General features: G+C 48.5%; 1 protein-coding gene across 1 annotated transcript; it reads right to left on the minus strand.

Annotated features, from left to right (window-relative positions):
• Positions 1 to 1,681: 1,681 nt before the first annotated feature.
• csrnp3 (cysteine-serine-rich nuclear protein 3) lies at positions 1,682 to 14,687 on the minus strand (the record flags this gene model as incomplete). Its single annotated transcript, XM_083642247.1, has 4 exons — positions 14,528 to 14,687; positions 4,167 to 4,426; positions 3,219 to 3,515; positions 1,682 to 2,848 (listed from the first exon to the last, which is right to left on the minus strand). Exons 1-4 carry the CDS (start codon positions 14,682 to 14,684, stop codon positions 1,682 to 1,684), a joined length of 1,881 nt encoding a protein of 626 aa, XP_083498373.1. The 5' UTR covers positions 14,685 to 14,687.
• Between the last annotated feature and the right edge of the window lie 6,713 nt (positions 14,688 to 21,400).

Consider the following 21,400-nt stretch of genomic DNA (forward strand, 5'->3'; position numbering starts at 1 on the left):
CAGCAATAGTGTATCTGCATATATAAACATCTCAATTATTTGACAGTGAAGTAACGACAACTGAGTGGAATGTGTGTCTTAAGTGTTTTTTGATCTGACACTGCAAACAGTAATGGCTGTCACCCGTTAATTGATGGAATACTGAAACACATTAGTTTGGGTCAATAAAACCATGTCTACAGTACATAGACTTTGATGGAGACTGATTACTGTTGCGTGTTCATTTAATCTGAAGCCCCATATGCCAATTATAGCCAATAAGCCAATTTACCGCTTGTGATAATAATGTTGTTCTCATAATGGATCATAGAGCTTCTCATATACTATATGCTTTTGGAGATATGTCAAAGTGCTACTTTAGTAATATCCCTGTATCAGTGAATCCTTCAGAGAATAAATCTTTCATTTAACCACGTCATTCTAAGTTTGAACAATCAAAATGTGGAGCGTAACACTGTGTGATTCGGCCACGTTATTCCACTGTTCAATTACGTATCAAAACAAACTGCATGTCATTGGACCCCTACACAAAAGTGCCAAAGGCCGTGAGTTGATTTTGACATGTTTGAAATGATTTGATGCTATTGACATTGTATTCCAAAGATACAAATCAGTCGGGGTATTTCATGCTTTTCAAACCATAGAAAAGCATGGATTAGCGACAAAAAGAAAAGAAATGTACATTATGTACACGTTTTGTTTTTATAAAACAATGGTCCATTTTTCAGAAATGCCACTGAGATCCCCCCCCCCCAAAACAGCATGCGTATTGTTATCAAAACATTTACAATATATAAGTATACACATAATTCAGAAACAATAAATAAACTGTGACAATAAACCTTTTTTTTTTTTTGCACATTTGACATACAGTAGACATAGAAAAGTTCCATCTACAGTACAATATCTGCTTAAAACTAGAACTTTACATCTGAAATTACAAGATAACATTGCACGGCATCACATTTTTGATGTTTTTGATGTTTTTGGACATTTCCAGGTTGCAGTTTAGAACACTGTAGGGGAGAAATATCTCCAGAGTGGAGAAATCCTCCAAAACATTTCCATCGTGAACCTATGGCTTCAGAGCTATAGATGAACATGTACTACGGTTCTGTCAATTGCGTTGCAATTTAAGGTCAGATACTGTCAAAGAAGGCAATGAATATGTTCCCTTAACCCATTGATACCTGATGCAGCATTTGTGTGTGTATCCCTTTAAGACCGCGAACTGCATCACGCGGTCTTAAAGGGATACACACACAAATGCTGCATCAGGTATCAATGGGTTAAAATAGCACTTGGTCAGGCTCGTTCTCAAGCAAAGACACAGAATGAAAGAACACTTACTGTGAAGAGGCGAGGCCCACTAGACGGCTGTGACCTCGAGGCCCACTAGACGGCTGTGACCTCGAGGCCCACTAGACGGCTGTGACCTCGGGGCCCACTAGACGGCTGTGACCTCGAGGCCCACTAGACGGCTGTGACCTCGAGGCCCACTAGACGGCTGTGACCTCGAGGCCCACTAGACGGCTGTGACCTCGAGGCCCACTAGACGGCTGTGACCTCGGGGCCCACTAGACGGCTGTGACCTCGAGGCCCACTAGACGGCTGTGACCTCGGGGCCCACTAGACGGCTGTGACCTCGAGGCCCACTAGACGGCTGTGACCTCGAGGCCCACTAGACGGCTGTGACCTCGGGGCAGTGGTCCGCTAATGGGAGCTTCTTAGTATTGTTTGCTAACAAGCGAACGTCAGAATGCCCGTTAACGCTGGACTGCTGCGGCTGATCTTCTGCTGAACAAGTGCTATTACTGCTGTAGGAATCCTGGCTGTTATTGTTCAGGTAGTTCTGGAACTCTGTCTGGTTCTGGTTCTGGTTCTGGTTCTGGGGCCCAAGCTGCTCCACAAAGGCTGTTTTGGACAGGACTTTCTTCTCCTGTTCGGGCGTACAGCAGGCCGGCGGGGCGGCTGGCGCGGCGCCATTGGTCGAGGTGAGAAGGTGATTGGCTGTGTATGGTTCCTCAGCCTGGTCCTCCTCAGCCTGGTTAGAGGAGTCTGTGACCTGCTCGGCAGCCACGCTGAGTGGTCCTTGGGGCACGTTGCCGTTGGTGGTGCTGACTGGCTCTTGGAATGCTAAGGCCTCTCCGTCTCCGCAGGGTTCACTGGGCCGGCCGGCCGGGCCGTTGGCCGACACGCCACCGGAGCTCTCCAACCGATAGCACTCAGCTGAAGAGGGGTCCATTAAATTAGAGTTTCCATTCGTTTGGCTGTCGTGTGCCACAGGGCCGTCGCTGTAACACAACACTGAAGACAGAGGGACCACCTCGGTGTGGGACACGGGCGGAGTCCTCATTCCATCCTCAAAGTTCTCAGACTTGTCCTCGTCGTCCTCGTCGTCCTCGGAGTCGCTGTTGGCTAAGCTCTGAGTGCTGGAGTCAGACAGCCCACTGCACACACTGCTACTGTCCTCCTCCTCCTCCTCCTCCTCCTCGTCTTCCTCATTCTCCTCGTCATCGTCGTCATCTTCCTCGTCCTCCTCTTCGTCGTCCAACGGCTCGTCCATCCCGTCGGCGGTCTGCAGGTGCATGATGGCGGTCTGTGGGACGGGGTCCGACAGGGCGTACTCCAAGCTGTGCTGGGATTGGACGAGGGGGTTGGCGTTGGTTTCGCTGTGGTAGCCGTTGGCGGGCGAAGCTTGCTGCTGCTCGCGACTCTTCTCCAGCTCCAGCTTCATTATGGTGTGCAGGAAATGGGTCCGGACGCGGATGGGGTTGAACTCCACTCTTCCCGCTGCGTTGGTGCAGCCCTCCTTTGTACAGCCACATGGAAACGACATGCGGTCCACCTGAAGAAAACAAATGCAGAAAATATGTAAAAAAATAAAAATAAATAAAATAAAGGTTTTCTCCACAATTGTACTTGGCCAATTAGCCCTGATGTATTGCTCCACCCCAGACAGACACAGCCAATTGTGTCTGTAAGAATGTCTGATCAAGCCGGCAGTACCGCTGCCGGGAATTGAACCTGCTGGGTCTCCACGGTGCTGTTACCTCGAGTCTACACTACCCAGATGGCCCCCAGCCACCTTCTTCTGGAATATTACCTGCCTGGTAATATACAGTACATCTCTTTTCTGTTACATAAGGAAGACTTCCCCTGTTTACAAAGGAGCGCACAGAGCATTGAATGAAGATATGCGCGTCATGGGGATTGACCTGGCACTTGATTCCTGCGACGCTGCAGGCACAGGTCTCTGGGTCACAGAAGACCCTGCAGTCACAGCCACAGTCCTCCCTGGACATCCGGATGGCCCGCAGCTCATGTTTCTCGTCCACGTCGATCTTCTTCACGCCAGAGGAGCGCAGCAGCGCCCGGCGCTTCTTGGTGGCGAGCGGCTGCAGGAAGAAATACTCGTCCACCTCGGTGTTGTCCAGGTCGATGTCGTCGTCGGAGATGTCCTCCGCCGTGAGCGCGTTGGCCTCCTCCGACTCCACTGTGCCGTTCTTAGTCAGCTGAAAACAAGAAGGGATGATCATCACATTCAAGTCAGCAAGCAGACCGCTGAGCCCAACAGTCCACCTTTCAAAACAAACCCATTCCAAATCTGTTACATATTTGATATCAATCTATAATTAAATAACATATGGGATATAAATTCCTGCATTCCCGCTAGAGAGAGCCAAAGTCACGTCCGCTTCCAGTTTAGGCGTACGAACCAAGGGATTTCATCTGCCATTCTTTTTTCCATAAACATTTCGTAAAATGCTTATAAAAATAGTTTTACTTGGTCAAAACAAGTTATTCAGCTATATTTAGAATCACGAGAGACCATAGAACATTTCACTCAGACCAAAAAAACAAAAACAAAAACATAATTTTAATGCCCCCCTTTTTTTGTGCGTGATCTGAGTGAAATGCTATATGGTCTCTCCTGATATATATGAAATATAGTTTGATCGCTTGGTTTGACCAAGTAAAACTATTTTTATAAGTATTTTACGAAATGTCTATAAAGAAAGAATGCCAGATGAAATCACTTGGTTCGTATACATACCTGGAAGCCGGAAGGGGGCGTGACTTTGCCTCTCTATTCATCTATGTACAAAGACCGATAAACTAAGGTTTTGAGGGGAACCTCAAAACCTTGATAGAAAAAGCGTTACCTTGAGCTTGATTGAGTTGAGTTTCTCCTCCTTCAGGTGGTCTCTGAGCATGTCTCTGTGGATTCTCTCCTGTTCCAGGGCGAACTCTCCCAGGGAGTACTGCCTGACCCAGCTGTGCCTGCCGGACATGCCCAGCGTGCTGCCCCCCTGGCTGGGCACGCTCGTGAAGCCCTGCCGCCGGCTGAAGTAGTACACCGTCACATTCTCGAAATGCACCCTCCTCGTCCGCAGGCGCTTCTCCCTCTTCAATATCGAGTCGGCTGCAAAGGAAAAGGGCAGAGGGAGGTGTTGTTCAAATGGGAATGTTCAAAAATGGCGTAAGACTGCATCAACCAAAGTAAAAGAAGACATTGTGCTCCTGGTTTTGCTGGCAGCAAATATCAATTAAGTGTAATTAAGTAAGAATAAAAGCTCTGCACTGCAGATCAAGAACACTTTCATAGTGTGTTTTTAATCATTTGCTGATTCAAATAAAGGTCTTTCCAGTTTATATCCACGTAAAACCAATTAAGATATACAATGGAGCTTTTATATGGCAAATAGCGATTCAAATAGGAACTGTTATGAACAAGGTTATGAATTCCGTTGCAAAAGAAAACCTTCAAATCCAGCCTCTGTGGGCGATCTGTCTCTCCCCTCATTAACTATGCACTGTTTTGAGGTTCTGATAAGATGTTGGGATAGATTCATATTTGGTGCAGTTGATTGTTTTCTGGAAAATGTTCCATTGTACGCAGCTCTGCTACAGACAGACAACAAGGTTTGTCTTCCGCATTCAGTTGGTGGGGGCGGCGCTGTAAGCGCCAGCGGGCAAATTAAATGAGTGTTACGTTGTGATGTCACAATGTCACAGAAGTAAAAACAGCTCGTTTAGAGGAATCTTTTCCTTACATGGCTGCTGAGCCTTTATCTGGGAACCATGTGTTTTCAGACTTCCATGATGTTTGATATATGCCTCCCCCAAAGAGTGAGTAGTCGACATCCATGTCTGTCCAGACTTTGACGTTTGAGCCAAATGTGAAGAAATTCCGTCAGGGCGTTCCTGCTCGAAAATGGAGTTTGTGAGGTCACAGTGACCTTGAACTTTGGCCTTTGACCACCAAAATCTAATCAGTTCATCCTTGAGTCAAAGTTTGAGGAAGTTTGAGGCAAATTGGACAAAATTAGGGTCAAGGAGTTCCTGCGATATCGCGTTAACAAACTTCGGACAGACGTACGTACGTAGAGACTAGAGGGAGGGACAGAGACTAGAGGGAGGGGCAGAGACTAGAGGGAGGGGCAGAGACTAGAGGGAGGGGCAGAGACTAGAGGGAGGGGCAGACTAGAGGGAGGGGCAGAGACTAGAGGGAGGGGCAGAGACTAGAGGGAGGGACAGAGACTAGAGGGAGGGGCAGACTAGAGGGAGGGGCAGAGACTAGAGGGAGGGGCAGACTAGAGGGAGGGGCAGAGACTAGAGGGAGGGGCAGAGACTAGAGGGAGGGACAGAGACTAGAGGGAGGGACAGAGACTAGAGGGAGGGGCAGACTAGAGGGAGGGGCAGAGACTAGAGGGAGGGGCAGAGACTAGAGGGAGGGACAGAGACTAGAGGGAGGGACAGAGACTAGAGGGAGGGGCAGAGACTAGAGGGCAGAGACTAGAGGGAGGGGCAGAGACTAGAGGGAGGGGCAGACTAGAGGGAGGGGCAGAGACTAGAGGGCAGAGACTAGAGGGAGGGGCAGAGACTAGAGGGAGGGGCAGACTAGAGGGAGGGGCAGAGACTAGAGGGAGGGGTAGAGACTAGAGGGAGGGGCACACTAGAGGGAGGGGCAGAGACTAGAGGGAGGGGTAGAGACTAGAGGGAGGGGCAGAGACTAGAGGGCAGAGACTAGAGGGAGGGGCAGAGACTAGAGGGAGGGGCAGACTAGAGGGAGGGGCAGAGACTAGAGGGCAGAGACTAGAGGGAGGGGCAGAGACTAGAGGGAGGGGCAGACTAGAGGGAGGGGCAGAGACTAGAGGGAGGGGTAGAGACTAGAGGGAGGGGCACACTAGAGGGAGGGGCAGAGACTAGAGGGAGGGGTAGAGACTAGAGGGAGGGGCAGAGACTAGAGGGAGCATAAATAAGCCCCTGCCTGGCCCAGAGATGTGGAGTGCTGCTTCACAGACGCAGTGTTCCCAGCGTTCAGCCCATAGAAGACAGACAGGACAAACAGAAAGCATCTGGTTCCAACAGCTCTCCACTGTGTGCAAGAGGAACAATGCATTTCATTATTACACACATAGAAGTCAGTGTGAGGCTGCTGAGCAGGACCTCCAGATTTAAAACAGCAAGCAGCTTATTTTAGGTGTCAAAACAGAAAAGGGGTTTACTTATTTTTTTGTTTACTACTTTTTTCTCTCTCCACCCATTGTATTTCCCAATTGTATTTGGCCAATTCCCCCTGCTATCTGAGGAGAGCCGTAGCACATGCTTCCTCCGATACATGTGCTTCTTTTCACCTGACAGTGAGGTGTTTTACCGGCAGGATGTAGCATGTGGGAGGATGACCAACCAGAGGAGGCGCTAGTGCAGCGACCATGACTCATACCCGCCGGCTTCCCACCTGCAGACACGGCCAATTGTGTCTGTAGGAGCGTCCGACCAAGCCGGAGGTACTGCTGCTGGGAATTGAACCCAGGTCTGGTGGTAGGCGAGTGCATTTACCTCTCTCTACACCAGAGGTTCTCAAATGTTTTTCAGACGAGTACCCCTTACAAGATAGAAAATATACCGGGGACCCCCTCATTCTGATTTGTGATTTTGGGCTAAGCTTAATTGTTTCCACGGTAACGTGCTTGACTTTTAATTTGATAGGTTTGTTATTAGAATGTAATCCATGAACCATTTTAGATTTAAAGCATAAACTATTTTCGTTGAAATTTAGCAAAAAAAAAATATATATATATATATATTTTTTTTATTACATTACATTTACATTACGTCATTTAGCAGACACTTTTGTTTTGTCCAAAGCGACTTACAATATCACAATTTGTCAACAGTACAGAAAACCACTATGCAACACAATCAATGACAGCCAAGATATTTTGATAGACTAGCACCATGTAGGAAGTAGTTTGAGAAGGAATAAGTAACATGTAGCATTTAAAAAAAAAAAAAAAAAAACCTGAAAACTTTTCGCCGACCCCCTGGCAAAGTGCCACGGACCCCTGGGGGTCCACGGACCCCCATTTGAGAACCACTGCTCTAAACTACCCAGATGCCCACTTTATATAACTAGAAATCTTGCCCTATTGTCATATATTCCCTACTTATACTCCCACCCAGGAAGGATTTATTTAATCACTGATGAGTGATGACATAACAATTGCTCGAGTGACATGCTGATGACATCACAATTTGCCAAGTGACATTACTGATGACATCACTTCCCTCACAAATCGTGACTGACACCACCACAGACTGGAGAAACTACCTTTTCCCTTTTACCTTTTGTCTACTTCTCCCTACATATACTCCCCTCACTTATCCTCAGCTAGGAAGGGATGACATCACTGATTATATCAGAATTGATCAAGTGACATCACCGATGACATCACTTCGGTCACAAATCGTGACTGACACCGAGCCCACCGACAGACACCACTTAGCCGATTTTCACTAAAGATCTAGTTACTGTATCATTTAAAGCCTATAAGCAAAACAACATCTCACAGGTATTTTCCTATTTTGTAAAAAGCTATTAGCAGTAAATGTTGCTTTACCCCTGAAGCGTTACATTACAGCTCGGACACAGACCTGTCTGCTTCTCAGATGCTCTAAAAACAAAGCCATTAGCAACGTGTCTTTCTCCTCCTCTCTCTGACACAAATGCAGGACTCACTGCCACCCGAGACTTAAGTGTTCCACATCTTTCTGTCACAACAGTGAATCAGCGTGTAAGTGCGACACTTCACTATGGAGTGCCGTCTTCACAGCGCTCACTTCTCTTCTCTTTCAGCTGACCTTCTGCAGCCCCCAGCTAATAGCAGCAGCTGACAGAGAGGCCAAGCTCCTCCCCCTAGAGACACAGCACCCTACTCATGTGTCCCTCTCCACAGGGAGCCCCCCCCCTCTCCCCTCCCCATCACCCAACCACCCATCACTCACAGAAACAAAAAATACGTGTTCAAAAGTGTTCAATCTAAACTGTGGTGACACTGTGCCTTTTGACTGCAACTAATAAACTGGATTGATTGATTTTCTATGGTTAATTTCTCCCCCAAAATCTGGCAAAAAAATTCAAATCGCCAAATCATGCAAACACACACACACACACACACACACACACACACACACACACACACACACACACACACACATTCTCCAACATGAGTGCTTTTATGACTATCCCATTATCGTGATTTCTTTGGAGGCAAGTCTCTAAAGGCAACCAAATTAATAACGCACATGTGTCTATAGTCCTTTGGAATGTGCAGAGAGGAGACAGAGGAGTTCATCTCTAGTAAGGGAATACATTCTTTACACAAAGTCAGATCAAGCTAGGAATTATGATGGAATCTCTCTGTTGCAAAGACCACCTTTGAGGAATTAGTATATTATTCTTTTATTTGTATTCCGCTCCCCCCTTCCCAAAGATTTAATCTAGCTTCACAGATCTGCTGCTGTTGCTTAATTTAATTGGAGTATTCATTTTTGTCAAATGTCATCCGGCCGTGTTCCCCCATTCTTTGTTCATGCTTTGTTTATCTTATGGGAAAAAAATAATAATTCTAGCAGGTTGTCAGCTAAGGCATTAGGTTCAGCTAAGGCATTAGGTTAGAGTACAGCTGCTGGAAACTGCAGTGGAGTCCAGGTATATGTAAATTAAGTAAATGTGTTCTTATAGAGTGGTGACATGGTACATGTAGCAGGCCAGCGGTGTTATAGAGTGGTGACATGGTACATGTAGCAGGCCAGCGGTGTTATAGAGCGGTGACATGGTACATGTAGCAGGCCAGCGGTGTTATAGAGCGGTGACATGGTACATGTAGCAGGCCAGCAGTGTTATAGAGTGGTGACATGGTACATGTAGCAGGCCAGCGGTGTTATAGAGTGGTGACATGGTACATGTAGCAGGCCAGCGGTGTTATAGAGCGGTGACATGGTACATGTAGCAGGCCAGCGGTGTTATAGAGCGGTGACATGGTACATGTAGCAGGCCAGCGGTGTTATAGAGCGGTGACATGGTACATGTAGCAGGCCAGCAGTGTTATAGAGTGGTGACATGGTACATGTAGCAGGCCAGCGGTGTTATAGAGCGGTGACATGGTACATGTAGCAGGCCAGCGGTGTTATAGAGCGGTGACATGGTACATGTAGCAGGCCAGCGGTGTTATAGAGCAGTGACATGGTACATGTAGCAGGCCAGCGGTGTTATAGAGCGGTGACATGGTACATGTAGCAGGCCAGCGGTGTTATAGAGTGGTGACATGGTACATGTAGCAGGCCAGCGGTGTTATAGAGCGGTGACATGGTACATGTAGCAGGCCAGCAGTGTTATAGAGTGGTGACATGGTACATGTAGCAGGCCAGCAGTGTTATAGAGCGGTGACATGGTACATGTAGCAGGCCAGCAGTGTTATAGAGTGGTGACATGGTACATGTAGCAGGCCAGCGGTGTTATAGAGCGGTGACTTGGTACATGTAGCAGGCCAGCGGTGTTATAGAGCGGTGACATGGTACATGTAGCAGGCCAGCAGTGTTATAGAGTGGTGACATGGTACATGTAGCAGGCCAGCGGTGTTATAGAGCGGTGACATGGTACATGTAGCAGGCCAGCAGTGTTATAGAGTGGTGACATGGTACATGTAGCAGGCCAGCAGTGTTATAGAGTGGTGACATGGTACATGTAGCAGGCCAGCTGTGTTATAGAGTGGTGACATGGTACATGTAGCAGGCCAGCGGTGTTATAGAGCGGTGACATGGTACATGTAGCAGGCCAGTGGTGTTATAGAGCGGTGACATGGTACATGTAGCAGACCAGTGGTGTTATAGAGTGGTGACATGATACATGTAGCAGGCCAGCAGTGTTATAGAGCGGTGACATGGTACATGTAGCAGGCCAGTGGTGTTATAGAGTGGTGACATGGTACATGTAGCAGGCCAGCAGTGTTATAGAGCGGTGACATGGTACATGTAGCAGGCCAGTGGTGTTATAGAGTGGTGACATGGTACATGTAGCAGGCCAGCAGTGTTATAGAGCGGTGACATGATACATAGCAGGCCAGTGGTGTTATAGAGTGGTGACATGGTACATGTAGCAGGCCAGCAGTGTTATAGAGCGGTGACATGGTACATGTAGCAGGCCAGTGGTGTTATAGAGCGGTGACATGATACATAGCAGGCCAGCGGTGTTATAGAGCGGTGACATGGTACATGTAGCAGGCCAGCGGTGTTATAGAGCGGTGACATGGTACATGTAGCAGGCCAGTGGTGTTATAGAGCGGTGACATGGTACATGTAGCAGGCCAGCGGTGTTGAGTGGTGACATGGTACATGTAGCAGGCCAGCAGTGTTATAGAGCGGTGACATGATACATAGCAGGCCAGTGGTGTTATAGAGCGGTGACATGGTACATGTAGCAGGCCAGCGGTGTTATAGAGCGGTGACATGGTACATGTAGCAGGCCAGCAGTGTTATAGAGCGGTGGCATGGTACATGTAGCAGGCCAGCGGTGTTATAGAGTGGTGACATGGTACATGTAGCAGGCCAGCAGTGTTATAGAGCGGTGACATGGTACATGTAGCAGGCCAGCGGTGTTATAGAGCGGTGACATGGTACATGTAGCAGGCCAGCGGTGTTATAGAGTGGTGACATGGTACATGTAGCAGGCCAGCGGTGTTATAGAGCGGTGACATGGTACATGTAGCAGGCCAGCAGTGTTATAGAGCGGTGACATGGTACATGTAGCAGGCCAGTGGTGTTATAGAGTGGTGACATGGTACATGTAGCAGGCCAGCGGTGTTATAGAGCGGTGACATGGTACATGTAGCAGGCCAGCGGTGTTATAGAGCGGTGACATGGTGGTACATGTAGCAGGCCAGCGGTGTTGTTCTTATAGAGTGGTGACATGGTACATGTAGCAGGCCAGCAGTGTTATAGAGCGGTGACATGGTACATAGCAGGCCAGTGGTGTTATAGAGCGGTGACATGGTACATGTAGCAGGCCAGCGGTGTTGTTCTTATAGAGTGGTGACATGGTACATGTAGCAGGCCAGCAGTGTTATAGAGCGGTGACATGGTACATGTAGCAGGCCAGCGGTGTTATAGAGCGGTGACATGGTACATGTAGCAGGCCAGCGGTGTTATAGAGCGGTGGCATGGTACATGTAGCAGGCCAGCAGTGTTATAGAGCGGTGACATGGTACATGTAGCAGGCCAGCAGTGTTATAGAGCGGTGACATGGTACATAGCAGGCCAGTGGTGTTATAGAGCGGTGACATGGTACATGTAGCAGGCCAGCAGTGTTATAGAGCGGTGACATGGTACATGTAGCAGGCCAGCGGTGTTATAGAGCGGTGACATGGTACATGTAGCAGGCCAGCAGTGTTATAGAGCGGTGACTTGGTACATGTAGCAGGCCAGCTGTGTTGAGCGGTGACATGGTACATGTAGCAGGCCAGCAGTGTTATAGAGCGGTGACATGGTACATGTAGCAGGCCAGCTGTGTTGAGCGGTGACATGGTACATGTAGCAGGCCAGCGGTGTTGAGAGGTGACATGGTAAATGTAGCAGGCCAGCTGTGTTGAGCGGTGACATGGTACATGTAGCAGGCCAGCTGTGTTGAGCGGTGACATGGTACATGTAGCAGGCCAGCGGTGTTATAGAGTGGTGACATGGTAAATGTAGCAGGCCAGCTGTGTTGAGCGGTGACATGGTACATGTAGCAGGCCAGCGGTGTTATAGAGCGGTGACATGGTACATGTAGCAGGCCAGCTGTGTTGAGCGGTGACATGGTACATGTAGCAGGCCAGCGGTGTTATAGAGCGGTGACATGGTACATGTAGCAGGCCAGCTGTGTTGAGCGGTGACATGGTACATGTAGCAGGCCAGCAGTGTTATAGAGCGGTGACATGGTACATGTAGCAGGCCAGCGGTGTTATAGAGCGGTGACATGGTACATGTAGCAGGCCAGCGGTGTTATAGAGTGGTGACATGGTACATGTAGCAGGCCAGCAGTGTTATAGAGCGGTGACATGGTACATGTAGCAGGCCAGCGGTGTTATAGAGTGGTGACATGGTACATGTAGCAGGCCAGCTGTGTTGAGCGGTGACATGGTACATGTAGCAGGCCAGCGGTGTTATAGAGCGGTGACATGGTACATGTAGCAGGCCAGCGGTGTTGAGAGGTGACATGGTAAATGTAGCAGGCCAGCTGTGTTGAGCGGTGACATGGTACATGTAGCAGGCCAGCGGTGTTGAGAGGTGACATGGTAAATGTAGCAGGCCAGCGGTGTTGAGAGGTGACATGGTAAATGTAGCAGGCCAGCGGTGTTGAGAGGTGACATGGTAAATGTAGCAGGCCAGCTGTGTTGAGCGGTGACATGGTACATGTAGCAGGCCAGCTGTGTTGAGCGGTGACATGGTACATGTAGCAGGCCAGCGGTGTTGAGAGGTGACATGGTAAATGTAGCAGGCCAGCGGTGTTATAGAGTGGTGACATGGTACATGTAGCAGGCCAGCGGTGTTGAGAGGTGACATGGTAAATGTAGCAGGCCAGCTGTGTTGAGCGGTGACATGGTAAATGTAGCAGGCCAGCGGTGTTGAGAGGTGACATGGTAAATGTAGCAGGCCAGCTGTGTTGAGCGGTGACATGGTACATGTAGCAGGCCAGCTGTGTTGAGCGGTGACATGGTACATGTAGCAGGCCAGCGGTGTTGAGAGGTGACATGGTAAATGTAGCAGGCCAGCGGTGTTGAGAGGTGACATGGTAAATGTAGCAGGCCAGCGGTGTTGAGAGGTGACATGGTAAATGTAGCAGGCCAGCTGTGTTGAGCGGTGACATGGTACATGTAGCAGGCCAGCTGTGTTGAGCGGTGACATGGTACATGTAGCAGGCCAGCGGTGTTGAGAGGTGACATGGTAAATGTAGCAGGCCAGCGGTGTTATAGAGTGGTGACATGGTACATGTAGCAGGCCAGCGGTGTTGAGAGGTGACATGGTAAATGTAGCAGGCCAGCTGTGTTGAGCGGTGACATGGTAAATGTAGCAGGCCAGCAGTGTTATAGAGCGGTGACTTGGTACATGTAGCAGGCCAGCTGTGTTGAGAGGTGACATGGTAAATGTAGCAGGCCAGCGGTGTTGAGCGGTGACATGGTACATGTAGCAGGCCAGCGGTGTTATAGAGCGGTGACATGGTACATGTAGCAGGCCAGCTGTGTTGAGCGGTGACATGGTACATGTAGCAGGCCAGCGGTGTTGAGAGGTGACATGGTAAATGTAGCAGGCCAGCGGTGTTGTGCACACACAAAGCTACAGACTGCATCAGCTCATTGTTCTGGCTGGGCCTGTGTGCTGACGCTGTTCCTAATGAGAGACACTGCCTGTGCATCCTTCCCCTGTATTACAGCACTGGGCTCTTACCGTCAGTCTGCCCTGCCTCCTCTCCTCTCCTCTCTTCTCTTCTCTTCTCCTCTCCTCTCCTCTCCTCTCCTCTCTTCTATTCTATTCTCCTCTCCTCTCCTCTCCTCTCCTCTCTTCTATTCTATTCTCCTCTCCTCTCCTCTCCTCTCCTCTCCTCTCCTCTCCTCTCCTCTCCTCTCCTCTCCTCTCCTCTCCTCTCCTCTCCTCTCCTCTCCTCTCCTCTCCTCTCCTCTGCTCTCCCCTCCTCTCCTCTCCTCTCCTCTCCTCTCCTCTCCTCTCCTCTCCTCTCCTCTCCTCTCCTCTCCTCTCCTCTCCTCTCCTCTCTTCTCTTCTATTCTCCTCTCCTCTCCTCTCTTCTCTTCTCCTCTCCTCTCCTCTCCTCCCTTCTCCTTTATTCTCCTCTCCTCTCCTCTCCTCTCCTCTCCCCAAGTCAAGTCTGAAGTCTTTGAGCTAGAGTCCAAGTCAAGTCTCAAGTCTTTGAGCAAGTCAAGTTTCAAGTCTTTGAGCTGAGTCCAAGTCAAGTCTCAAGTCTTTGAGCAAGTCAAGTCTCAAGTCTTTGAGCCAGAGTCCAAGTCAAGTCTCAAGTCTTTGAGCAAGTCAGGTTTCAAGTATTTGAGCTGAGTCCAAGTCAAGTCTCAAGTCTTTGAGCTGAGTCCAAGTCAAGTCTCGGTGGCTAATTATTACCATTATTAACCTCCTGTGGTTTTCAGTGTGAGGGTAAGTCACAACATGTGCATGTCGGAGGCGGGCAGGTACTCACGGGTGAAGGGGCCCGAGGGGCCCGAGGGGTTCAGGCTGTCACTGCTGTCCCCGCTCTCGCTGCAGGAGACCTCGTCATCATCAGACTCCCTGGAGGAAGAGCACGGGGAGGAGGAGGCCTCCACCTCCTCAAACTTCCTCTTCAGTATTCCGCTCATGGCCCTCCTCCGCATGTGCACCTGCAACACAACAGAGGCCAACACATGTTCTTAATATCCAGCCTCCACAATCCTCAAAGCCACGCCCCATTCTTTTTTCCATAGACATTTCATACAATGCATTTCATAAAAAAAATAGTTGTACTTGATCAAACCAATTGCGATTCAGCTATAATGTGAAATGCTCCCCTGATTCTAAATATAGCTGAATCACTTGGTTTGACCCATAGATAAGTACATCATTGACCAAGTCAAACTATTCTTATACGCATTTTAAGAAATGTCTATGGAAAAAGGAACGTCAGATGAAATCCCTTGGTTCATATGCCTAACCCGGAAGGGGGCATGACTTTGGCTGTCTATTAGCAGCCAAGGAGCCCTTACAAGATAGAAAATATACCGGGGACCCCCTCATTCTGATTTGTGATTTTGGGCTAAGCTTAATTGTTTCCACGGTAACGTGCTTGACTTTTAATTTGATAGGTTTGTTATTAGAATGTAATCCATGAACCATTTTAGATTTAAAGCATAAACTATTTTCGTTATTAATATATATATATTTTTTTATTACATTACATTTACATTACGTCATTCAGCAGACGCTTTTGTTTTGTCCAAAGCGACTTACAATATCACAATTTGTCAACGGTACAGAAAACCACTATGCAACACAATCAATGACAGCCAAGATATTTTGATAGACTAGCACCATGTAGGAAGTAGTTTGAGAAGGAATAAGTAAGATGTACAGTAGCATTTTTTTTTTTTTTTTTCCTGAAAACTTTTCGCGGACCCCCTGGCAAAGTGCCACGGACCCCCATTTGAGAACCACTGAGCTATGAGACCCAGACACCCCCCCCCCCCCCCCCCCCCCCCCACACACACACACACCCCTGCCGCCATCCCAGCTCCCAGGCGTCCCCTGGGCGATTGATCACCTTGGCACAAAGGAGCTGAGATGGAAGGAGAAGGCTGCTAATTGCGTCCTGCGTCTGCCTCACAGGAAGTTACCTCCGCTGGCTTTGATTGAGTGGCCGGAGAAATAAGAGACTGGAGCAACTTGTCTTGCACTGTCTGTCTGCTGCAGGTCAGGATGTGAAAGAGAAGCAACTGGCCAACTGTTTCATAGAACACGTATACCATTCTGTCCAATGCAAAACAAGGAACCGCTGAATTGTATTGTATTGTAAGCCCTTAAGCAGGTTTGTTTATATCAGCCTGTAGCCAGTAACAGAGGGATTGTGTGATTGCACTTAATTGCTGTTTCACCTAGAAAACACAATGCATTAAAAAACTGATTGAAAATATCCACCGGCTGCAAAATTAATGAACTGGCATCTTATGGGAAATAAACCAAAAAGAAACAACATCTGCAGCTGATGGGAATACAATGAATTCCATCGTGCCTGTGTGTGTGTGTGTGTGTGTGTGTGTGTGTGTGTGTGTACGTACGTGTGCATTCGTGCATATGTATTCATGCGTGTGTGCCTGTGTGTGTGTGTGTGTGTGTGTGTGTGTGTGTGGGGGTACGTGCACAGATATGCTGCTAATGTAGATTTGCTCATACATAATGGGTTACTATATGACTATATTATGATATATACATAATGTTTGACAACCATCTGCTCAACAGAAAATGACAGGAAACAGCGAGGGACATCCTGCAGGTCTGTACAGAGCCACTGCTGAAGTGGACTGGTCAGAATCCTCCCACAGAGAATAACAAAGGGCCTCAGCCCAATGCAGCTACTATCAGAGCAGACCACTGGGGGGGGGGGGGATCCTATATTATGAGAGGCTATAATTTAGCTGGGTTATTGCTGCCTTACAATCTTTTACAGGTGTAGTCAATAATCCAGTCAGCTGTTGTAAAACATGGTCAAACTAATAGACACAATAGACCACCATCAATTTAGCCTTGCTGCATACTGTACTCTTGCAGCGATAACATTATCATTAGATGCCATAATCATCTATGCCAGCGCGGTTCTCAAATGGGGGTCCGTGGACCCCCATTTGGGACTCAAAAGGGGGGTAATTTATTTTCGCTATAATTCCATTCATAAGTAACACAGTGACTATTTTGGTCGTGGGTTTTATACCCTTTCTGTAATAAAACATCTAAAAGCATCAATCTTATTATGGGCCCGTGGGACAAACCCCTATCAAATGGGGGTCCGTGGTCTAATTTCTGTCAGTTTAGGGGTCCGTCATGTGTGAAACAATGTGAGACCCACTGATCTCTGCTGTGTCTAGGTGCAAATGGATGTCTGTGGTTATAGCACTTGATACAGGGGGTGTTGTAACAGAAGTGTTGCAGGCCACTTCAATGTCAAGTGAGAGGGGCTATTAACTCCTTCTGACTGATGATGCAATTAGACACATAAACAAGGACGCGCTCATCAGTCACCTACACTAATAATACTAATCACCATTATAGTGGAACAACAGCCTCTAAGAAGTGCTGCGTTGTTGTAACTGTCAAACGATATATTATTTTGATCGCTGCCTTTTTCGCCTTTGAATAATATCCCGCGAATAAAGTTCTGCGATCTGTAATGGCGTGTAATACAGCAGAACTTATTTGGACATGAATCACTACTCAAAAGTATTATAGCTACTTCAGTGAATTTATTTTCTTTCAATGTTTGTTACAATCTAAGCCTTGTGCTCTTATAAGACGACGACAACAACAACAGCAGCAGTTGGACATGTCATGTCGCATTCTAAAATAAACCCATAACACCGCCACTGTAGCAGAGCAGCAAGGAGCTGCTATATGACTGGCAGCTTTCCCTTCCCGGGAAGCAGGAAAGACAGCATCCAGCTCCAGCCAGGCCTCCAGTCATCTGTCTATCTGCCAGAGCAGCTTGTGTGGGGGGGGGGGGAGCTCCATTCAGAGAGAGCCACGCTGCTGCTTCATCTGGGCTCTGCTATCGACTCGTTACAGATGCTAATTCTGGGCGAGAGACATGCCGCCTCGCCTGGGGGAAGAGAGAGAGAGGTGCAAGCGAGAGAGGAGGACCGGCGCTGCGCTGCCAGCCAGAGGGCGGTTGTTCCCGGGAGGCTGTGCTTGTTCAGTCAGTGCTGCCTGTGACATGGCACCACCACCGCCAGCGCTTTGGAGAAGCTCCAGAGTCAACAGCACTACCTACCTACCTACAACTAAGGAATGTGAGGCATCCTCCGCCTGCGAGCGAGAGGAGGAGGAGAGGGGAGTCAGCCAGGAGGACAAACCCATTGTCAAAACGTCCCCTACAAAATGTATGGACATTAACGTCTCCCCTGTCCTTAAGCTACAGCTGTGCTGAGTGTCTTTCACATGATCTAAAACACAAGAAGTGGACTGGGTGACAAGAAACAAATGATGCATGTATGATATGGATATCGTTTCATATTTTTCCCATATTGGTGCCAAAACGATACTTTTAAAACCGGGTACTGGACCCGTGCCAAAATGGTGCCTGAACCGATACTTTTTAAAATTTAAAGTGGATTTAAAACTGATTTTTTTTAAAGAGGATTTCAAGCAGTTTCTGAGGGTGGATATTTCACTCAGCTCGGACATGACACCCAAATGAGGCACCTAATTCTGCATTGCAATTCGGTCCAGTAAGTACCGGCCGTAAAGGTACCGGTACCATAGTGGTACCGGTTTTCAGTACCCGACCCTATGACGGTAGCTTCTGAATGATTGAATGACATAATGACATTGAAAAAATGTATTCTGCAGGAATCTATTATTATTATTACTGACATATATTAAATTAGTCCAAATCATCCCGCAAGATCTAAAATGACCAGCAACAAAGCACAGATCATTTGGTTCATAACCAGCTGCAGTTGTTAGCAAACGGGTGGAAATTTCCACAAGGAAAGATTTGTGCAATGATGTCTATTTCCTACTGAGGCTCCTAATTGGATGGCATTGTTGGAAAGCCATTCGTACGCTTGGACCTCAGCAGATGCTGCACACGGCTTTGATATCCAAAAGTGGTTTCCATGGAGATTCTAATGTACTCTGTACGCACAACTCGTGATTTCCCATCTGACACTCCATCCAGTGTTCTGCACTGGGTATACAGACCCTTCATACTAAAGCACCAATGCCAGCACGGATTGAAGTCACCATACAGATGATAAACAAATTGTGTTTATACATTTATTACTTATTTATTAATTGAATAATGTAAAAAATAAGCATTCATTCATTCATCCATTCATTCATGAGTTTATATTAGAGCAAATTCATGCATTATTAGCTGATTTTCAATCTGAATGCTGTCATTTCAGTGACAATGTCTAGGACTGAACTCATATGAAAAGTTACCATCTTGACACTGGATGGGCATGACATCATGTGCAACAGAACTGTGGGTAATGTAGGCTGAGCCTCGATCTACCCTCAGGATCTATCCTCCGGGCAAAGCAGAGATCAGAGACTGTTCCTCCTGTCCAACAGCTCTCTCTCTCTCTCTCTCTCTCTCTCTCTCTCTCTCTCTCTCTTTGTCTTCGTCAATGTTGCCTTGCTCTCTATAAGCACGGCCGGCCAGCGTTACACCCATTGGTTACACCATGGTGTGCACGGGAGACAATCCCAGGGAAAAGAATAATGCAGCAAAAAGCCGGCTTGGAAAGCCCCTCCCTGTGCCGGCAGCACACACACACACACACATGCAGTGTGGAAACCCAACTCTGCTCCCTAATCAACAGCGTTCACACAGCAGCACTCTCTAGTCCACTTTGGATTCTGCATCCAATTAAGCCCCCCACCCCACCCCACCCCACCCCACCCCACCCCACCCCCACCCCCACCCCACCCCCCTACCCATTCACCCCCCCCCCCCCTATTCATTCATTCATTTACACTGTCCCCACAATCACAATCACCTGATGTGACACCACACACGCACTCATGCCAAGTGATGCCACAACCAGCCCGTGGCATCTGGAGCCAGTCATGACACATCAGTCCTACAATGAATAGAAGACACGTCTGTGTGTGTGTGTGTGCGTGTGTGTGTGTGTGTGTGTTTGTGTCTGTGTGTGTGTGTGTGTGTGTGTGTGTGTGTGTGTGTGTGTGTGTGTGTGCGCGCGCCGGCCCTTTAACAGGAGCAACTGACCTGTGTCCACTGGCAGACTGTGACTCCCTTCACCTCTCCTCCTCCCAGTCGCCCGGGCAAACGATAATAAATGTGGCTACTTCAGAAGAAGGTGAAACATGATGAATGACCAGGGTCCCATTTCGCTTCAGTCCACTGACTTGCGGCGACCCCCCCCCCCCCCCATCCCCCGGTGCTCAAAAAGGATGCAGGAGTGTGCTGGTGATGGTGCTGGTGGTGGTGGTGGTGGGAGAGACTTGTAATTTTCCAGCTCTGACTCCTCCACTGCCCCGCTACCATAATGCTTTATTGTTGCATGACGGTAGTCTCTCTCACTTTAACTCTCTCTCTCTCTCTCTACCTCTCTCTCTCTTTCGCTCTCTCTTTCTCTCTCTCTCTCTTTCTCTCTCTCTCGCTCTCTCTCTCTCTCTCTCTCTCTCTCTCTCTCTCTGGCCACACAAAGGCTCATTAGCTGCAGCCGGCTGAAAGGCAGCAGCCTGACTGGAGCAGAGTGGAGTGGAGCAGAGGCAGCCTGTGAGATCACATGGGTGGGATGTCTGAGAGAGAGGTAGAGAGAGAGAGAGAGGGAGAGAGGGAGAGAGAGAGAGAGATGGAGAGAGAGGGAGAGAGAGAGAGAGAGGGAGAGAGAGTGAGAGAGAGAGTGAGAGAGATGGAGAGAGAGGGAGAGAGAGAGGGAGAGAGAGAGAGAGAGGGAGAGAGAGAGAGAGCCAGACTGCCTCGGCGGGATGTCTGAGAGAGAGAGAGAGAGAGAGAGAGGGAGAGAGAGGGGGAGAGAGAGAGCCAGGCGTGCCTCTGCTCCTGCTGTCTGCAGATATTTTTACCAACATGAGCTAGGGGGAGGGGGGAGGAGGCAGAGTTATGGGAGGGAGGGGGGGGGGGGGTCAGAGAGAGAGAGAGAGAGAATAGTGGATAAATAGATAAGGGGAGGGGGTATGAGAGAAACAGGGCAGGGGGAAGGGGGTGGTGGGGGCGGGTATAACAGAGAGATGCAGAGAGGAGGGCAGGGGAGGGGAGGGGAGAGGAGGGGAGGGAGGGAGGGGAGAGGAGAGGAGGGGAGGGGAGGGGAGGGGAGGGGAGGGGAGAGGAGGGGAGAGGAGGGGAGGGAGGGGAGAGGAGGGGAGGGAGGGGAGAGGAGGGGAGGGGAGGGGAGGGTAGGGGAGGGAGGGGGAGCTGGAGTGAGTCGTGGGGAAGTGGAAAGGATAGAGAATGAGGCAAGGAGGGGGAAAGAGAGAAACATTTGGTGCCAAGAACAACACAATAAGCCAGTCACATTATGGCTCGCAGAGCATAAAACTACAAAATAAATGCTCAAATGACTTCTATGGAGACTGGTGGGAACCAAAACTCCAGGAAGTGTCAAATCTAGCAATCCGGATCTTCTTCTTCTTCTTAAAAAAAAACGTGTTGGTTAAAATTGGCAGCGAATCATTACCAGCTGCAGAGCTTTGCGACGCAAAGGGGGGGATTTGAACATGTTGCATGCCTGCTAAAGGTCTGCAAGCTAATAGTGTTATTGTATAGTATCTCATGTCATAATCTCTGCCAAAGCGAGTGCTAATCAGCTACGGGCAATAGCATTTGTCAGCAGTGAAG

The sequence above is a fragment of the Poromitra crassiceps genome, assembly GCF_964638095.1.
Source record: "Poromitra crassiceps genome assembly, chromosome: 8".
Classification (NCBI taxonomy): Eukaryota; Metazoa; Chordata; class Actinopteri; order Beryciformes; family Melamphaidae; genus Poromitra; species Poromitra crassiceps.